The 20,333-nt window shown below is 35.8% G+C and overlaps 1 protein-coding gene across 1 annotated transcript in view; it reads right to left on the bottom strand.

Moving 5' to 3' along the window:
• Window positions 1-16,924: 16,924 nt before the first annotated feature.
• The window catches only part of SLC27A6 (solute carrier family 27 member 6), a 56,725-nt gene continuing 53,316 nt past the window's right edge, over window positions 16,925-20,333 (bottom strand). Inside the window, exon 10 of the mRNA XM_058539815.1 lies at window positions 16,925-17,495. Coding sequence (XP_058395798.1) covers window positions 17,319-17,495 — 177 coding nt within the window. The 3' untranslated portion in view covers window positions 16,925-17,318. The remainder of the gene's footprint in view (window positions 17,496-20,333) is intronic.

The following is a 20,333-nucleotide window of genomic DNA, read 5'->3' as shown; positions in this document are numbered from 1 at the left end:
CATGAGAATATAATATCCAGTCTCAATACTGAAGCTCTTAGTATATGGAGAATTTACTTTAGTTTTCCATTATGTCATTGACAATTTATAAAACATATGTCTGTAGAAAATGGTATTTTTTGACTCCAATGTCTACTTATAGATAATAGTTCTTTTAAGAAATAGTGCAAAGAAGAACCACAGTGAAAAAGATAGCAAATGAGTTACCTAACTATTTCAATTCCCAAATCTCGCAGCTCAGTGTCAGCATAAGTCTGTCTTTGACCCACTCATTACCAATGGTATAGGTCCCTTGTTCCCATTCTTCTTGCATACTGGGGTCAAAGTAATCTCTTGGATGCTCTTTCTATTCCAGCCCTAATTCACAAACAGGTAGAAAGAGACAAAATATCTGTCAATTCTGAGAGACCTGCCTTGTGAATCATGCCGGAAGACCTCAAGAAGCACAACTGATGGACAATCCTTTGAGTGACTATCTGTAGAGATCCTTTTTTAGCAATTTTTATTCCATGTCAAGAATTAAAAGTTGTGGAATTTAAATTTCAGTTCTATCCAGAATTAATTTAATTTCCATTTTGAAATGTAAGATAGCAGCACTTAATTTCAGGCAATTTTGGCTTCTCTTCCACCTACCATTTCCCTTGACATAGGGTCTAAGTTCTTGAGAGCGTGCTAAGGACACTTGGAGAGGAGTGGGGCATTGGGTTATCTGCCATGCAGTTGTCTCTGAAACACTCATTGTTTTATTTGGTTCCCAGTCAAAGATCCATGCAGTTAGCCACTGAGATGCCCCTTATTCAGCCAGCAGGCCTCTGAAAGCCCAGCGGCTTTCTCACTAATGTCCTGCTAAAATTAGAATCATGGGAACCATTCTATTTCTAAAATACTCTCATTGCTTCTCTTATATCTCTGCTTCTCTACGACCAGAAAATTTTTACTCTAGATGGAAGCCCCATTCTTCTTGAACCTCTCTTTTCTACATTCTCCTAAGGACTTTAGTTTTTAAGAAATTAAAATCAGCAAGTCTTCTTTTGCCCCCTGCTTTTGTCCTGGCAAAACTGAATCTTGTAGGAATTCCATTTCTCATATTCTCCTCCTCTCCCTCATGACCCCCATCCCCTACCTTCACACTGCTCAAATAACATTTTGGGAGGCCAACTGGCATTTCTTCCTTTTTCTGCCCTCTCCCCTGAAGAATTGCACTATAACCTCTTTTGGACTGGAGAGAAGCTGGGTCCCCATGAGGAGGGACCCTGCAATACTTGGAATTATATACCTGAGTAATTTCCCAGAGGGACCTTTGGCCATTTTCTCAGGTAATCATACACTAGGGAAAGGAAATACCCAAACCTTTCTCGGACTGTTGAATAGAAGGTTCTTTTTAATATACTGGGGACATAGACTAAATCATGCCCCACTCATTAGAATGGGAGTGAATAGAAATCAACAATTAAAGAGACTGTTGACCCAGGTTCATCTCACAGTAGTTCTACTGGGTTCACAGACACATCCTGTGGTCATTTCCCCAGTTCTAGAATGTACAATAGAAATGGATATATTAAGCAAGTAACAGAACCCACATAGTGGTTTCTTTACCTATAGAGTAAGATCAACAGTGGCAGGAAAATATGAATAAAAACCCCTGAATTCTGCTCCCTCAGGCTAAGATAGGACATCAAAATAAAAAATAATATTGCATCCCAGGAGGAATGGCAGAGACTTGTTCCACCCTCAAAGACTTAAAAAGTGCAGATGTGGTGGTTTCCGTCATATTCCCAATCAATTCACCAGTTTGGCCCCTGCGTAAACCAGATGGATCATGGTGGATGACAATAGCCCACTGGAAATTTAGGTTAATCCAACAGGATGATCAAAAAATGGCAAATATGTTGTAAGTCTTGGTAAGATACGTGCACTTGGAAGGTAGAAGGTAAATCCTACAAACATTCAAGGGCCTGACATATCAGTGAAGTTTTTAGAGATACAGTAGTCCAGTCCTAAAGAATGTCCAGTTGATTCATCCTCTCCAAAGCACAGGACAAGTTATTGCCTCTTGTGCCTCCTACCACTGAGAATGTAACAGAACACATGGTATGTCTCCTAGGCTTTTGGAAGCAATATATTCCATACTTGTGAATATTGCTTTGACCCCTTTATCAGGTGACACAAAAGCTTCTGGTTTTGTGTGGGGTCTAGAGCAAAAAAGGTGTTGCGGCAGATTTAGGATGTGGTACAAGCAGTCCTAACACTTGCACCATATCCATGGGGTCTTATGCTATCAAATAGATCTTCAGTAGAATAAGACACTATATGGAGATTTTGCCAAGCCCCAACAGGAAACTTAAAGTACAGACAACTAGAGTTCTTGAACAAGGCTAGGGAATTTGCAGCAGAGAATTATTCACTCAGTAAAAAACAGCTCCTGGCCTAAAACTGGGCCCCAGTGAGGATGGATTGTCTGTCTATAGGACAAGTGACCATGAGGCTAGAACTGTCCATCACAAATTGGGTACTATCAGAGTCATAAGGTTGGATGAGCCTAGCAGCAATCCATTGTAAATCTGCAATGGTATATCTTGGACCAACCTTGGGCAGATCCAGAGGACACAAGTAAGCTGCATGAATAGATAGCATGGGACCCATGTCATACTCCACTTTTTTTTAAAATAACAGCTTTATTGAGATATAATTCACACACTGTAAAATACACACTGCAAAAACGTACAATTCAGTGATTTTTAGTATATTCAGAGTTGTACATACCATTACCACTATCTAATTTTAGAACATTTCATCATCCCAAAAAGGAACTCCCATTCACAGTCACTCCCTTTCCCCCGTCCCTCCATGACCTTCTGGCAACCACTTTTCTATTTTCTATTTTTATAGATTTGCCTATTCCAGACATTTCACATGAATAGACTCTTGCAACATGTGGTCTTTTATGACTGGCTTCTTTCACTTAATGTGTTTTCAAGGTTTATCCATGTTGAACATGTGTCAGTACTTCATTCTTTTTATTGACAAATAATACCCTTTTTCCTGGAGAATCATTTTTCTCATCTTGCTTGGGAAGTTATGCACTCTCCTCAGGGCACCCGCAGATAATGACTGACTGACTTAGAGCACAAAAGGCCAGCCCTCTGTGGTAAATTCGTGTACTAGAGGTCACCATGGGAATTAGCTGAACCTAGACTCTGAGATCACATCCTTGCCAAGCTCTTTCCCTATCCTGCTTCCTGAACTCCCTTTCTTGTTAGAGTCCCCCACCAATAAATCATATACACTTTGAACACCCACATTGGGCTCTGTCTTAGGAAATCTGACCGAAGACAGATGGAGAAAAATCCTATAACGATGCTGAGTTGTCTCTAAACTTTTGACGACTTTCCTTAAGAAGTCTCTTAAATCCCTAGCCTAATATATTTCTCAAATCAATTTACTCATCACTTCTTGTTTCAAACCTCTACTACACCCTCCTTTTCCTCACTCTCAACCGATGACCTCTATTATTTTTTCCTGAGAAAAATAGATGCAATAATAAGAGAACCTTTTGAATCTTCCCACCAATAAACCTACTCTCATTTTTAATGTGTTCCTATTTACTCTGCCTTTCTTTGTGGACAATGGACAAACAGTTCACACTCCTATGAGTCAAGGTTTTGTCAGGAAAATAGAAACCTCTCTAGAAGTTCCAAGTAGAAAAGATTTTAATTGAGAGAAATATAGGGTTAGGGAATCATTGGAAGAGTTTGGGCATTAAATGACAGGAAGGTCACTGCTGGAAGCAGATGATTAACAGGAGCCCACACAGAAGCTAATGAGAGTCATGGTAATCTCAGGAAGTCACCACCTCTAATTTTAATAGCCTGCTTGATTTTTAAGTGTTCACCATCTTGCCACGCACCAGCCTATAATTATCTCCAGAGAAAAATGGCTTCTCCTTCTCTTCTGCCTTCAAATCTGCCTTTCATTGGCTGACTGTAATCCAGAAGTGGATTCTGAGAAAGGTAGATCCAGGCATCCTCTCTGGAAAAAATTTTGCAGTGGCCTACAAGGTCCAGCTGATGGAATTCTCTCTGTTCCCTTCCCCGCCACTCCCCCTATCCTTTCCCTCAATCTTCCATCTACATAGGCTTTCTTTCTGCTCCTTGAACCATCATACTTATTTCTTTCTCAGGAACTTTTCTAAATGTGTGCTGTTTCTACTAGCTAGAAACCTATTTCCCAAAATGACAGAAAGTGAGTTTCATCAAGGCAGGGATATTTTTCTCTGTTTTATTCATGATATTTTGTAAGCACTGAAAATAGTAGTTGAAATGTAGTATGTGATCAAAAACAAATTCAGAACTTACTCCCTGTAGTTCTTTCAGGTGTCAGATCAAGTAACTTCAGAGAGGTATTTCCTTATTCACTCTTTCTAAAATAGCACACCAGTCACCCCATTGGCCTCTACCAAACCCCTTTCTCTGCTTTGTTTTCTTGTAGTCCCTAGAAATAAAGAAATAAACAAAACAGATAAAGTCCTGATCTGATAGAACAGGAATAAGACAGAATATACTGAAATAGATAAATATACGAGGTCATGATATGTGATGTAAGGAAGACAAAGCATGCTAACAGAGCAGAGAGTGATGGTGAGAGGTAAGGAGGGAAAGTTACATCTCTGATTTTTGCTGTCCTGCTCTATGTGAGCAGGGAGTTTGCCTGGTTACTCTTCTGTCCTTGGTGATGAGAAGAGTGCCTGAAATACAATAGATTCTCAAAAAATATATGTTTAAAAAACTGAATGCCTTGTCATCTTCCTTCTTTAAGGCAATAGGCAGAGAATGAGCTGTCTGCTTAAACGGGAGGAAGGACAAATAAGGAATTGCTGGGGAAGCAGAAGCATCGGTTAGTATTTCAAAAATATGATTTCACTGTAACACCATTGGAGTTCCCAGCAAATGATGCACTCAGATTAAATCATTATGAATCCAGATCTAGGAAGCAAGTTTTGATGATCCACATATTGAGGTCTACTGATGCTCTATCAGGTAATTTCAGCCAGAATTATCTAATTTTTGTGTTTTTAAAAAAATTTACTCCTCATTGCTTACTCTATTCAGTCTACAGGGTAGTTGTTGAGTAACTGATGGTTTTAATGTCCCTGAGTCTGTGTTCACTGTCATCACCAAGGCCCATCTAGTTTCTCTTGGTCTTTAAGAAAGGACTCATTTGCTAGTGAATGCAAATAAACACCTGCTTTCTAGAAAGCTAGATAATCAAGAATCCTAAATATGAGAGGAATCATAAGTTGTACATGATGCTTCACATTATGCGCTCAGCATTAAAACTAAATGAAGTGTTTTTGCAAATAAGTAATAGAATTTGGAGTTTAACAACTTTTCATAATCCTTTCAATACTTTTTCACACTTTATTATTTATTTATTGACGAATATGTATTAAACATTTGAAAAGCATATGCAAAGTCCCTAGTATAGAAAAGAGTTTGGCATGTGGGATGAAGAGAAAGGAGGCCAGTTCTCCAGGTGGCTGGAGCATAGTGAATGCAGACGAGAAAACTCCGAGTGGAAGTTGAACCTGTAGGCAAAGGGTTTGGATTTTATCTCAAGTGCAATGAGAAGCAATGGAAATAGTTTAATCACAGAGGAGACACTGTTAAAAAAAAATCACTCCAACTGCTATGTGGGAATCAGATTGGGAAACGAGGCAAAAGTGAAAATGAGAAGCCACTTAGAAAACGACATGTTTTGATAGTTTTATGTGTCAACTTGGGTAGGCTATGATGTACAGTTGTTTGGGCAAACACTAGTCTAGATGTTGCTGGGAATGTATTCGATAGGTGTGATCAAATTTACAATCAGTTGACATTAAGTAATGGATTACTCTCCACTGGAGAGTATCCCAGTGGATGAATGGGCCTCATCCATTCAGGTGAAGGCCTTAAGAGAAAAAGCAAGTTTCCTAGAGAAGGAATTCTGCTTCAAGACGGTAACACAGAAATCCTGTTGGGTTTCCAGACTGTCAGCCTGCCCTATAGATTTCTGACTTGTCAGCCCTTACAATCATATGAGCCGACTCCTTTAAATTCTTGATAGATAGGTAGATAAATGGATGAATGGATAGATAGATAGCTATAGGTAAGATATAGATATATATAAACATATACACATGCATATATATATATATATATATATATATATGTTCATATCTTACTGATTCTGTTTCTTTGGAGAATCCTGACTGACATATTATTATTGCGGTGTAGGCAAGAGATGAAACTGGAGTGGTGATAAAAGATAAATATACAGATTCAAGATATAATTAACGAAGTATAGTTAACTAGATTTAGTTATAGATTGGATAAGGACTTAAGGGATAGTGTATTATCTCCTAAGTTTCTATTTAAAAAACTGGGTGGATAGTGATTTTATTTATTTAAACGGAGGCAACTGGGGAAGAATAATTATTTGGGTGTGAGTGTAGTGGGAATTAATTCTCTTTGTCCAGGTTAATTTTGAGATATCCAAGTATATATGTAAAGTTGTGAATATGTGAGTCTAGAGCTCAGTGGGTGGTCTGAGTTAGAGACGGAATTTGGGGATTGCCACATAAATATGATATTTAGAGTTAAGGAGCTTGAGGATACCTTCTAGTAGCAGAATGAAAGAAGAGCTATGACCAAGCCCAGAGAGCCTAGGACCGCAGTGTGAGGAGAGCCAACAGTCAGAGCTCAGGTGGAAGTGGAAACACAGAAGTGATGAGAGGAGTAAGAGGTAAATGAGCATAATGGTGTCACAGACCTGTCAAGAGAACAGTCAGTAGTGTAGAATGATTCTGATTGATCTAGAAAGATAAGGCTAGAAAAAACAAGTGTTACATGGGTTTGGCAAAATGGACGTCATTAATGACCTCACCAAGAGTAGTTTTAACGGGTAGAGGGGCAGCAAAACAGATTCAAATAGGTTCAAGAGTGAATGGTAGGTGAGTAAGTAAAGACCATATATGGAGATAATTCTTTTACAAAATTTAGTGTTAAACAGGGACAGAAATAAAGAGCTTGAGGGGTATGTGGTGTCAAGAGAGAATTTAAATATTACTATTTTGTTTTAAATAGACCATCTTGTTTTAAATAAAATAATACATAAACAAAACAAGGTGAAAAGATATATTGATAAGACTTGATTCCATCCTGACTTTGTTTCCCACCTTGATAGATAACCACTTTTATTCATTTCTTGTGAAAACTTTCAGGGTTTCTTTATGACGATATAGTAAATATGAATACATATTATTTCTGTGCCCATTTCATGCATTTAAAATACTATTTTGTACCTGAAGTTTTCCATTTAATGTATTTGGGAGATCTTTCCAAACTAGTACTGAGAGTTACCTCATTTTTTATAGTCCTTTTGGATACATATATCACAGTTTACTTAAGTAGACCCCTATTAATGCACTCTTGGGTTGTTTCCAATATTGTGCTACTACAGACAATGCCCAAATCAATGACCTTGTAAATATTTCGTCCTGTATATCTCCAGGTGCATCTGTTGAATAAATTCCCAGAAATGAGATTGCTGGGCCAAAGACACATGTTTTTATAAAGTTGATAGATATTACTAAACTGATTTCTACAGGGTTATGTAATTTTACATTCCCGTCAGCAATGTCTATTCACTTGCAAGGTGTTGTGAAACTTTTGAATTTTGCCCATCAGATATGTGAAAAATAAAAGCTATGGGTACATTCAGTATGTGTTTCTCTCATGAATAAGGTTGGACATTTTTTCACACTAAAAGAATTATTTTCTCTGAACTCTTTGTATTCTTTTGTCCATTTTTCTACTGTGTTATCTTTTCTAACAGATTTTTATTTAAGAAAATATCCGTTATCTCTGACGTGAGTTGCAGATATTTCCTCCAGTTTTTCATTTGACATTTGATTTTGTGGTGTTTTTTCCCAAGCAGAAATTTCTTTTTTCTTCTCTTTTTGTTTCTTTTTTTTCTCCTCTCCTCCTCCCCTTCCCTCTCCCCCTGCTCCTCCTCCTTCTTCATTTTCACTTCTTCCTCTTCTTCCTCGTCTTCTTCCTCTTCCTCTTCTTCTCCTGCTTTCTCTCCTTCTCCCCCTTCTTCCCTCTCTCCCCACCCTCCCTCCCTCTCTCCCCCTCCTTTCTTCGTCTCCTCTCTTTTCTCTTCCTTCATTCCTTTTTTCCTTCCTTCTTTTCTTCCTTTTATGCAGTCAGATATTTTTATCTCTCCTTTTTCATTTGTGAATTTTGACTTATAGTTGGAAAGGTCTTTGCCTCTCCAATATTATATAAAGGAATTGGTCCATATTTTCTTTCGGTGGTTTTATGGGTTTTTTTTTTACACTTAAATATTTCATGTATCTAGAAGTTATTCTCATATGTAGTGTGTGGTGTGAATTTAACTTTATCTTTTCAGATGGTAATCTTGTCCCAATGCCATTTATTTGAAATTTTATCTTTGTCCTATTGATGTCACTCTTATTGTATAATAAATTCTTGTCTTTGTTTTGAACTGTTGTTCATTTTCCATTGGCCTATCTGTCTATTCATGAACCAGTAACACACTGCTGTAATTGCTGCGGGTTTATAGTATGTTTTAATATCTGTTATGACTCATTACCCCTCATGACTCTTCCTTTTTCAAAGTTATCTTAGATATTTTTGCCTGTTTATTTTTCCACACAAACTTTAAAATCACCTTGTCTAGTTCTAGAAAAGGAAAGTGTTTTTAAATATGGAAAATAACAGACCATATTTATATGCTGAGGAAAAGATTCTAGAGAGGAGAGATTAAATGCAGAAGAGAAAGGGGGATAATCAGGAAAAATTCTTGACAATGGGAGAGAAGATGAGTTCCAGAAAATATATGATCAGAATGGCTTTTGATAGTAAAATGGATATTTATTCCATACAAGAAAAATGAAGATAATTGGCGTATATACTTACATTGTTTGAAAGCTATGAAAATGACAGTGTTGCTATCCAATGGGTAGTATATTCTCAATTAAGTATGAGGGTAGCCTTCAGCTGAATGTAGTGGGGTGGGTGAGGAATGGAAGATTGGAAAAGTATGACATAGTGGAGAAAAACTGAGAAACCAATTGGTTGAATGGAGATTGGTATTGACTGATGACATGAACTGGAGAGAGAAGAAAGCTATGAGCCCTTGGATGAAGTTTTCAGAGGATGAGGTAGAGGTAGCAAGATACAAGGATGTTAATGCAAGATGGCAGGGCCTTTACAGAACTAGGAAGCATAATATAGTTCAAAAGGGGACCATGAGGTACAAGGAACACAACCTCTTGACCAGAATATTTGGGATGTCTGAAGGTTTACGGCCTCCACTTTAGTGGACCAAAATGAAACTGGTACCCTCCAAAGAGAGCCAGGTTTCCAGTAAGGCAAATTGTTGGGAGGATGGATTTGATGAGACATTGAAGGTTTCTGGGAACTTGGTATGCACAGAGTTTGTTTCCAAGAGAGCCCAGAGGAAATTTTGGACAGCAGGGACCATTAGAGAATGAGAATAAAGATAACAGGATATAATACATAGCCAAGTTCAGAATCCTGGGGGAATTGTTTAAAATGCAAGTTCCCAGGGCCTACATCCTGAGTTTCTGATCCAACAGAGCTGGGTAGCACCTGAGAATCTGTATATTAAAAGCTGTACAAATGATTGTTACCCACTCTGGCCTCGAGAACCTTGTCTCTTGTTGGAGGCTGGGGACTAAGGTAATAAAGGCCTCCTGCAATAACTTGATGGGGAGGAGGAGCCATCACTGTTCACAAGGTCAGGTGTGTTGACTGAGAGACCCATTCACACTTCAATTCTTTCACCTCACTGTTCAAATGTGACTGAGTACATAGATGGTAATCATACAGCTATGCTCCTATCTCCAGGATTGACTCAAATAGTTTACATAGATTAAATGTCAGTTAGATTAAATCAAGAAACCAAAATTCTGAATAAGGAAAAGACAATGAAAGCACAGCAAGAAGTTAATAAAGTAAACTCCACAGACATTTTTAGTACTGCATTTTAACTTTGACTTTTAATTTGGTGAAGACATTGCCCAGAGCTTCCTGGTCTGAAAACCACAGTCCCAGTAATAAATCTCTTTACCAGTAAAAAAAAAGCCAGAGATGTAACAGGCACCACAAATAAAGAAAATCATGATAAATGTGGTTCAAACTTGGTTTCTCTTGCACATATTAAAAAACTTACTTAAAAATTTACTGAAATTTAGGCAGAATTAACAGCCAGAGTATTCTTCTTCAAGAAGTTAACACTCATGTATGAAGTTTATAGAAAATATCAGATATTTTTTACTCTTCTCTTTAATGGTCTTAAAAAAATTCATCTTAAATATGTCAAGAAGTGGTGGAACCTACAGGGAAGTGAAATATATTGAGAGAGATAATGACAACCTGTAATTTATTTCTACTGAGAAATGGTTGAGTATCTTAAACTCCCTGCTGTAATGATACTGAATTCAATTCTCTGCCTTCTGTCTTATGCTTTCCTTAAAGAAGACAATGTCCTTAACTTTTAAATCGCCTTAAAAGCCTACATAAGCAGTGTACAGCAATTTTTCAATTCAAATGACAAAAAGGGTACAGAGTAAAAAGTAAAAACCCATCCGTCCCCTATCCAACTCTACACTTAATTATTGAACTAGTTATGACTATTTGAAATTGTCCGGCAAATGTTTATATTTCTCAAATATATTTTTAACAAATAAAGGATCAATACCCTTTCTAATCTCTTTTTTCTTAGTGATGTAGCAGGGATATTATTTCATATCAGTACATACTGACTTGTCACTCACTCTTTGTAATCATTGCAGAGCATAGTACAATATGGATTCTATCAATATTTATTTAACTTTTTTCTATTTTAGGTTGTCTTCAATTCTTCAATTAATAATGATGCCCTGAGCTGAATACACTTTGACGTAAATCCTGGCTCACTATCAATAATAATTTTTTTATTTCTAAAAATAGAATTGCTGGGTCAAAGTTATATCCATTTTATATTCTGATTGGTACCATCCTCTAGAAAGTTGCACCCATTTATAGTCCACCACCAATAACTATAAGAGTTCTAGCTCCAATATGTTCCCAGCTCTAGACATATCCAGTCTTTTTAATTATTCAAATTTGATTAGCAAAAAATATCACATTCTTATTTTAAGTTGCAATTTCCTAATTGGGAATGAATTTTAAGGTTTTTTTTCCCAGTGCTTCATAGGTATCTATAATTTTTCCATTGAATTTCCCATTCTCTATGGTATGATTGTTATTTGTATTACATCTACATTAAGTATAAACCCACAAAACAATGTTACAAATTTTGCTTTAAGCAGTTATATGCATTTTTTTAAATTAAGAGAAATAACATAATCTTTTATATTTGCCCATATATTTACCATTTCCAATAGTCTTCATTCCTTCCTGAAGGTTGGAGTTTCCACCTATTATTTTTCTTTGGTCTACAGAAGCTCCTTTAGCATTTCTTCTAATACAGGATTTCTGGCTATGAATTCTTTTGGATATATTTTATCTCAAACTGCCTTTATTGCACCTTCATCCTTAAAGGATTCTTTTGCTGCGTATAGAATTCTGGCTTGACAGTTGTTTATTTACTATTTTAAAGATATTCTTCCATTTTCTTTTGGCTTTCATAGTTTTGGTGAGAAGTTAGCCATAATTCAAAGTGTTGGTTTATTTTTTCATGTGATGTGTTGTTTTTTTCTTAACTGCTATCAAGAATTCTTCTTCATCTTTAGTTTCTAGCAGTTTGATCATAATGTGCCTAGGTGTGGTATTCTATTTTTCCAGTTTGAAGTTTGCTGGGCTTGTATGGTGAAAATTTTTTATGTCTATTGCCAAGTTTGCTTTCCAAAATATCTGTACTGAGTTATAGTCTCAATATAGATAGTCTCAATATAGTAGCACTGGGGAGTTAAAATTTCCCCACACCTGGCTGGCCAAACCTGTGTGTAATTATTGCTTGATGAGCAAAACCTGATTTCACTATTGTTTAACTTTTCATTTTCTTTAACAATAAGATTGAATATCTTTTTGCAGCACTGTCACAGTTGCAACTCCACATTTCATTGTGTACTTTTTTTAACAGGTTCCTCCCCCAGCCTGTAGACTTGATTTTGCTTATCAGTGTGTCCCTAGTACCTGTATTTCTTTCTTTCTTACATACGTATATGGAGGATGCATTAAATGACTGAATGAATTGGGCTTCCAATTTTCATATTGCTATCTGTTCTTATATTTTTCCCATTAAAAATTATTTTGCCTTTGTATTTTTTTTTTTTTGTATTTTTTTCTAAAGATAGAACCAAAAGTTTGCACTTTTTTTTATTGATGTTTTAATGGTTTCTAACATTGTGAAATTTTGGGTTGTACATTTACAGTCCAGTTTTCTCTGTCCATGTGTTGGTTTATATTCCACATATGAGTGAGATCATACAGTGTTTGTCTTTCTCTTTCTGGCTTATTTCACTTAACATAATACGCTCCAGGCCCATCCATGTTGTTGCAAATGGGACGATTGTGTCTTTTTTATGGCTGAGTAGTATTCCATTGTATATATATACCACATTTTCTTAATCCAATCGTCAGTCGAGGGACACTTAGGTTGCTTCCACTTCTTGGCTATGGTGAATAATGCTGCAATGAACATAGGGGTGCATAAGCCTCTTTGGATTGTTGATTTCAGGTGCGTTGGATAGATTCCCAGTAGTGGGATGGCTGGATCATAGGGCATCTCTATTTTTAATTCTTTGAGGAATCTCCATACCGTTTTCCATAGAGGCTGCACCAATTTGCATTCCCACCAGCTGTGTATGAGGGTTCCTGTTTCTCCACATCCTCTCCAACATTTGTTGTTTTTTGTCTTGGTGATTATAGCCATTCTAACGGGCGTGAGGTGGTATCTTAGTGTTGTTTTGATTTGCATTTCCCTGATGATTAGTGATGTTGAGCATCTTTTCATGTGCCTATTGGCCATCTGTATATCTTCCTTGGAGAAGTGTCTGTTCATTTCCTCTGCCCATTTTTTGATCGGGTTGTTTGTTTTTTTGTTGTTCAATTGTGTGAGTTCTTTATATATTATGGAGATCAACCCCTTGTCAGATGTATGTTTTGCAAATATTCTCTCCCAGCTGGTTGGTTGGTTGTTCATCTTGATTCTGGTTTCATTTGTCTTATAAAAGCTCTTTAGTCTGATAAAGTCCCACTTGTTTATTTTTTCTTTAGTTTCCCTAGTCTGGGTAGGCATGTCATCCGAAAAGATTCCTTTAAAACCAATGTCAAACAGTGTGTTGCCTGTATTTTCTTCTATGAGTTTTACAGTTTCAGGTCTCACCTTCAGGTCTTTGATCCATTTTGAGTTAATTTTTGTGAATGGCGATAGCACATGGTCCACTTTCATTCTTTTGCATGTGGCTGTCCAGTTTTCCCAACACCATTTATTGAAGAGACTTTCCTTTCTCCATTGCATGTTCTTAGCACCTTTGTCGAAAATTAGCTGTCCGTATATGTGTGGTTTTATTTCTGGGCTTTCAATTCTGTTCCATTGATCTGTGTGTCTGTTTTTGTACCAGTACCATGCTGTTTTGATTACTATTGCTTTGTAGTATGTTTTGAAGTCAGGAATTGTGATGCCTCCTGCTTTGTTCTTTTTCTTTAGGATTTCTTTAGCTATTCGGGGTCTTTTGTTGCCCCATATAAATTTTAGTATTCTTTTTTCTATTTCTGTGAAGAATGTCATTGGGATTCTGATTGGGATTGCATTGAATCTGTAGATTGCTTTAGGTAATATAGACATTTTAACTATGTTTATTCTTCCAATCCACATGCATGGGATATCTTTCCATTTCTTTATGTCATCGTGGATTTCCCTCAATAATGTCTTGTAGTTCTCATTGTATAGGTCCTTCACCTCCTTGGTAAGATTTATTCCTAGGTATTTTATTCTTTTTGATGCAATTGTAAATGGTATTATCTTTTTGAGCTCTCTTTCTGTTAGTTCATTATTAGCATATAGAAATGCAACTGATTTTTGTAGATTGATTTTGTACCCTGCAACTTTGCTGTAGTTGTTGATTGTTTCTAACAGTTTTCCAACAGATTCTTTAGGGTTTTCTATATATACAATCATGTCATCTGCAAATAGTGAGAGTTTCACTTCTTCGTTACCTATTCAGATTCCTTTTATTCCTTTTTCTTGCCTAATTGCTCTGGCCAAAACCTCCAGTACTATGTTGAACAGGAGTGGTGAGAGTGGGCAGCCCTGCCTCGTTCCTGTTCTCAGAGGAATGGCTTTCAGTCTTTCCCCGTTGAGTATGATGTTAGCTGTGGGTTTGTCATATATGGCCTTTATTATGTTGAGGTACTTTCCTTCTATTCCCATTTTATTGAGAGTTTTTATCATAAATGGATGTTGTATCTTGTCAAATGCCTTCTCTGCGTCTATTGAGACGATCATGTGGTTTTTATTCTTTGTTTTGTTGATGTGATGTATCACGTTGATTGATTTGCGGATGTTGAACCATCCCTGCGTCTCTGGTATAAATCCCACTTGATCATGGTGTATGATCTTTTTAATATATTGTTGTATTCGGTTTGCCAATATTTTGTTGAGGATTTTTGCATCAATGTTCATCAGCGATATTGGCCTGTAATTTTCTTTCTTTGTATTGTCTTTGTCTGGTTTCGGTATCAGGGTGATGTTGGCCTCATAGAATGATTCAGGAAGTGTTCCATCTTCCTCTATTTTTTGGAATAGTTTGAGGAGGATGGGTATTAAATCTTCTTTGAATGTTTGGTAAAATTCACTGGAGAAGCCATCTGGTCCTGGACTTTTATTTTTTGGGAGGTTTTTGATTACTATTTCAATCTCTTTACTTGTGATTGGTCTATTCAGATTCTCCATTTCTTCTTGGTTCAATTTTGGGAGGTTGTATAAGTCTAAGAATTTATCCATTTCTTCTAGATTGTCCAATTTGTTGGCATATAATTTCTCATAGTATTCTCTTATAATCCTCTGTATTTCCATGGTATCCGTTGTAATTTCTCCTCTTTCATTTCTAATTTTATTTACTTGAGCCTTTTCTCTTTTTTTCTTAGTTAGCCTGGCTAAGGGTTTGTCTATTTTGTTTATCTTCTCGAAGAACCAACTTGCCTTTGTATTTTTTTATTTGTAAGTATTCTTTATACACTATATATATGAGCAACTATTTTTCCCTAGTTTCTAGATATTTTCTCCTAGTTTCTAGCTCTTTAAAAACTTTAATCCTTAGTGTCTTTGTCTTAAAGAAACTTTCATTTTCATGTGATCTTGCTTTCTATTTCTTTCATGTCATAAATTATTTCGTCTGCTGATGTACGTTTTCTATAAGCAAGGAAAGGCAAGGCACCTCATGATCTCAAGTTTTGAGATTACACAGAGGCCCCATCTTGGTCTTTATATGTGTTTTCAATGTGGTTGGAGTTTCTTTTGCCTTTGAAGCAGTTTCCAGCTACATAGGTGTGAGGTTTTGTTTTCCCCCTTCCTCAGTTGTTTGATAATCTGATTCCATCTATTTTTTATTTTCCAGTAATTTCTCACAACGTTTCATCTATTGAAGACACACTCTCTTGGTTTTTTCCCCCTCATCTTTTAGTGGCTTATTCTCTTTGTAATATTTTGTCTTTTATTGTAATGGATTTAACAGGAAGGGTGGGGGAAGGGCGTGAGATATGTATGCTTAATTCACCATTATGATCTAACTCCAAAGATTTTAAAGAGCTATGAATTAGTAGAAAAGTGTTCATTCACATTTATGACACTTAAAGGGCATCTATAAATTTAAAATATATACATAAAGGCAAAGCAATTTTTTAATGGAAAGGTGAAGAACAGCCAAATCACCAATATATAAATTAAATGTCGATTTATTCATTCATTTAATACTTTTTTATCAAAGAAAATCCATTCTTATTTATATAGTGGGAGAATGGATATTCTTATACTTATTTAATTTTTTCTATTTATCATTTTTAATATTTCTCTTTCTTTTAAAATTCCTGACTGTCACAAAATTGATTACATTTTCTGGTCTACTTGTTCATTCTAAACTTTGACCTTTTATTTCTATGCTACTTATGGTTAACCTTTACATTTAAAAAAATGTTTTAACTTTATAACACATGTTTTCCTAGCAATGACAAAAACGAACTACGTGCAGCTTCTCTTCCAACCAAAATAAGCTTTTTCACGTGGGGAGGAAACATGAGGCAAAGCCAATTTTCCTCCTGATTGCACAGGGAGCTAGGTTTATGGGCAAAGGAGCTTCCTGCTGGTCCCTATGCCATTTCTCAGTCCAGCCCCACAACCCCGTCCTATGGAGGGCAGCTCACTTTGTTAAGAGAGTCATTCGTGTGGTTCTAGCTTAAAGCAAACACTGGAGCCTGGTGCTTCCAGATTGCGATAAGTACAATTGTGCTTATTACACTATTCTTGTAATGCATTTCCCAGTTAACTACTCACAGACCTGCTCACACTCAAAGCCCTTTCTGCCTCTGATCTTGGTGTTAATACCTGGGTTCAATTCTAGTCTGTTCTTTTCCTGTATTATTAATGGTTTCTACAGCTCTGTTGGATTTTATCATCAATTTAATCCCATTTATATATCTTCCAAAAATTCCTACATGCTTTCAGCTTACCAGTTTTCCTGCTTTGCTGTTTTGTATTTTTATATTTCTTCTATCATCTTAATGTGACTTTAAGATAAGGGAGATATGAGTGCATACATTTCATCAGTCAGCTTCCTTTGACTGGAAGTTTAGAATTAAAAATATCAGAACAAAAGTCTCAAAACACATATTAATGAAGATGGTTTTATTGAGTAATATAGGAAAGGGCACATGAAAACCAATTATTTGAGTATAATTTAATGATTTATTCAAAACTAGAAACTTTAAATATTTAAAAGTACATTTTTAGTAAGTGTCTAAACTGTTAACCACTTATTATTTAAAATCTTTAAGATTAAGGCAAATATTTAGTTATGCACTGAATCCCCAAAGAGGTAAAAAGAATAACCAAGTAAAGTTTGTTATCAATTAAAACAAATTAAACTTCTTACCTAAAGAAAAGCTGTTGCATATTAAGGAAATATAGCACTTAATTAATGTCAGTTCCCTTTCCCCATTTCATATTAAAGAATCAGATACTCTCACTTCTCCTAAGAAAGCATATGAAAATGCCATATATAAAATATCTTAAAGTTTGATCTCCCCTAATATTATTTGATCATAAAGTTCTTTGGTCAATGGAACATAAGATTTTTTCAAGTTATCCATGAAATAAAGTGGATCCAAAATTTTCAATGGACTAAATCCTTCTTCCACCAACTGAAACTTCTGTGGTTTGAATGTCCCTGTCGTTTCCATCTTTTCCTATAAAGCATTTACCAGGATTAGTGGAATCATTTAATATTATCTAAAATATATAAATAAAACATTTAATACTATAGACTGTAATATTTAATTATAACATTTTTATATCCAATGACCATCTCTATATTTACTACTAATAATTTAACATTAGAAATAGAGAATGCCCCCTAGAACATTTAAATCTTTAGCTTAATTTACCTGTGAACTTTATTCAACATATAATAATTATGAATACAGTCAATAACTGATTACAACTGATTACAAATATGTCTAAAACACATAGGCTTATTGCTTCAATTAAGTGTCAATACAATATTATGTACAGAGAATGCTGTTAGACACCAAGAAGATGAAAGCTGTAAAAGAAAACAATCTATTCCATAAGGCAGAAAACTATAAGAACCAGAGGGAGTAAAGAATGATCTAAAACTTGGGTTTCCAAACTATACACTGAGGTGCCTTGTGGTACCTCAGTGAATTTCCAGAGTCCCCATGGGATATTTTAAATTTTGAAGGTAAACCCAGTGACACTCGCAAACTACTACCTCAAGGTAGCTCACAGTTTGCAAATTAGTTTGTGATACATTCTTGTCAATGATGTCATATCTTTGCGAAACAGACTTTTCAGTGGTTGCTGCGATGAAAAGCAGGTATAGCCAAAAATCAGTGTAGAATGTGGAATTAGGCTGGCCCTGTTCAGTCCAATCTAACTCTAAATTTTGAAGAGTTGCGCAATGCCCAGCTTATATCTCCTTAGTACTTGTGGTTATTTAAAAATGAAATACAAATATTTTTTCTTTCAATTTATATGCATTATTTTTTCAAATGGCAACTAATTTGTTAAACCTAAATACTTATTAGTTTGTTTTGACCTAACTACTGAATAAAGGAATGTTTAAGTATTTGTTTTGGCTCAAGAATGCCATGAAATAATTTTGTTGTTGTAGCGCTGTGGAGTCAATTCTGGCTGCTAGTGACCCTGTGTACAGCAGAGCGGAACCCTGTCTGGTCTTTTTGTGCCATCCTATCACCTTCCAGCACTATCTCAGACAATGCTTCACTGCTATTCATAGGGTTTTCATGGCCAGTTTTTTCAGAAGTGAGTGGCCAGGTCTTTCTTCCTAATCTGACTTAGTCTGGAAGCTCCGCTGAAACCTGTCCACCACGGGTGACTCTGCTGGTATTTGAAATACTTGGTGGCATAGCTTTCAGCATCACAGCAACATGCAGGCGTCACAGTATAACTGACAGACAGGTGGTGTGGTGCCCTGAACAGAAAACAAACCCAGGCTGTGGCAGTGAAAGCATGGAATGATAACCACTAGACCACCAGGGCTGGCTATGAAATAATTACTGAGATACTAAAGAGGCCATGAATTTAGAAAGTTTAAGATTCTCCACTTTAAGAGATTAAAGGAGATGAGCGTATGTCTTGGTGGCACTTTCAGGCATGGAGAAGCAACCTTGTTGTAAATCAGATGACATGCAGAGGTCCACATAAGGTTCTATGAGTAACTCAGCCATTTTTATTCATCCTTCTGGACTAATTCAAGAGTCAACTTCTCTTTGAACTTCCTTCCCTGATCTCATCCCTTCTCTCCCCTCCCCACCCAACACTGTCATCACAGAATTAGACGTGACTGTGTAGAAACACATTTTCTTCTTCTCCTTTTTAGAAAATTAGAAGCTCACTGTACTTATATAATTTGATGTTCTGCCTTTTTTAAAAAAAAAATCAATATTATACCAGATATATTTCCCCAGGTTAGGTAATTTTCATCAAAACAGTACTTTTCAATGGTTTCATAAGATATCATCTAATTATAATATTTTAATTAACTTTACTTTTATCCTTGACCTTATAGAGAGTATCAAAAATTATTACTACTATAAATACTTTGAAGAACATCTTTATATATAACATTTGTGCATCTTTTATTATTTCCTAAGGATAAATTTCTGGAAATGAAATTACTAAGTCAAAATATATGCAAATTTTAAGAGTCTGATCACATATTTACCAAACCATTTTTTAGAGAGGTTATAATAATTTGTGTATCCACAAGCAGAATGAAAGGACCAATTTAACTTCATGCCAGCTATACTGAGTAATATCACATTTTAAATTTTTTTGCAAATTTATCGGCAAAAAGAATCTTTTTAAAATTTGTGCTAAACAGATTTTTAATGAGATTGTTGTTTTATTCATTTTTGTCAGAAGTAACTTATACTTTTGCATTGCTTATATCAGATCATTTATTATAAAACATTTATTAAATAAACATTTTGACTGCCAACTAAGTGTCATGCATTGTGCTAAGTATAGCAAATACTGTAATAAGCATAACAGTCATGGCCCAAGTTCTTTTAGGTGTTTAATGATGCTAAAATATTTTCTAAATTTGTACAAGACTGATTTAGTCTTCAAGTAGTCCTATGCCAAAATATTTCCTCTGCTTAATGAAAGTGAATTTTAAGTTGCCCTAAGGTAAAAATATTTAAAATTTTATTTGATCCATCAACTTTCTACTCTATTAAAATACATTATTTCTGGGGTGGGATAGGGAGGGGTGGAGCTGGATGTGGTTATAAAAGGGCAACATGAGGGATCCTTGTGGTGTTGAACGTGTTCATATCTTGACTGTGGTCATTGATGCATGAAGCTACAAGGGTGATAAAATTATATAGAACTTACTACACACACACACAAATGAATACAAGTAAAACAGAGGAAATTTTAAAAAGATGGGTGGATTATATCAATGTCAGTATCCTGGTTATAACAGTTTTGAAAAATGTTACCATTGGAGGAAACCAAGTAAAGGGTACACAGGATCT

This window comes from Diceros bicornis, chromosome 1, assembly GCF_020826845.1.
Source record: "Diceros bicornis minor isolate mBicDic1 chromosome 1, mDicBic1.mat.cur, whole genome shotgun sequence".
In the NCBI taxonomy this organism is placed as follows: Eukaryota; Metazoa; Chordata; class Mammalia; order Perissodactyla; family Rhinocerotidae; genus Diceros; species Diceros bicornis.
This window is presented reverse-complemented; position numbering and strand designations above follow the sequence as displayed.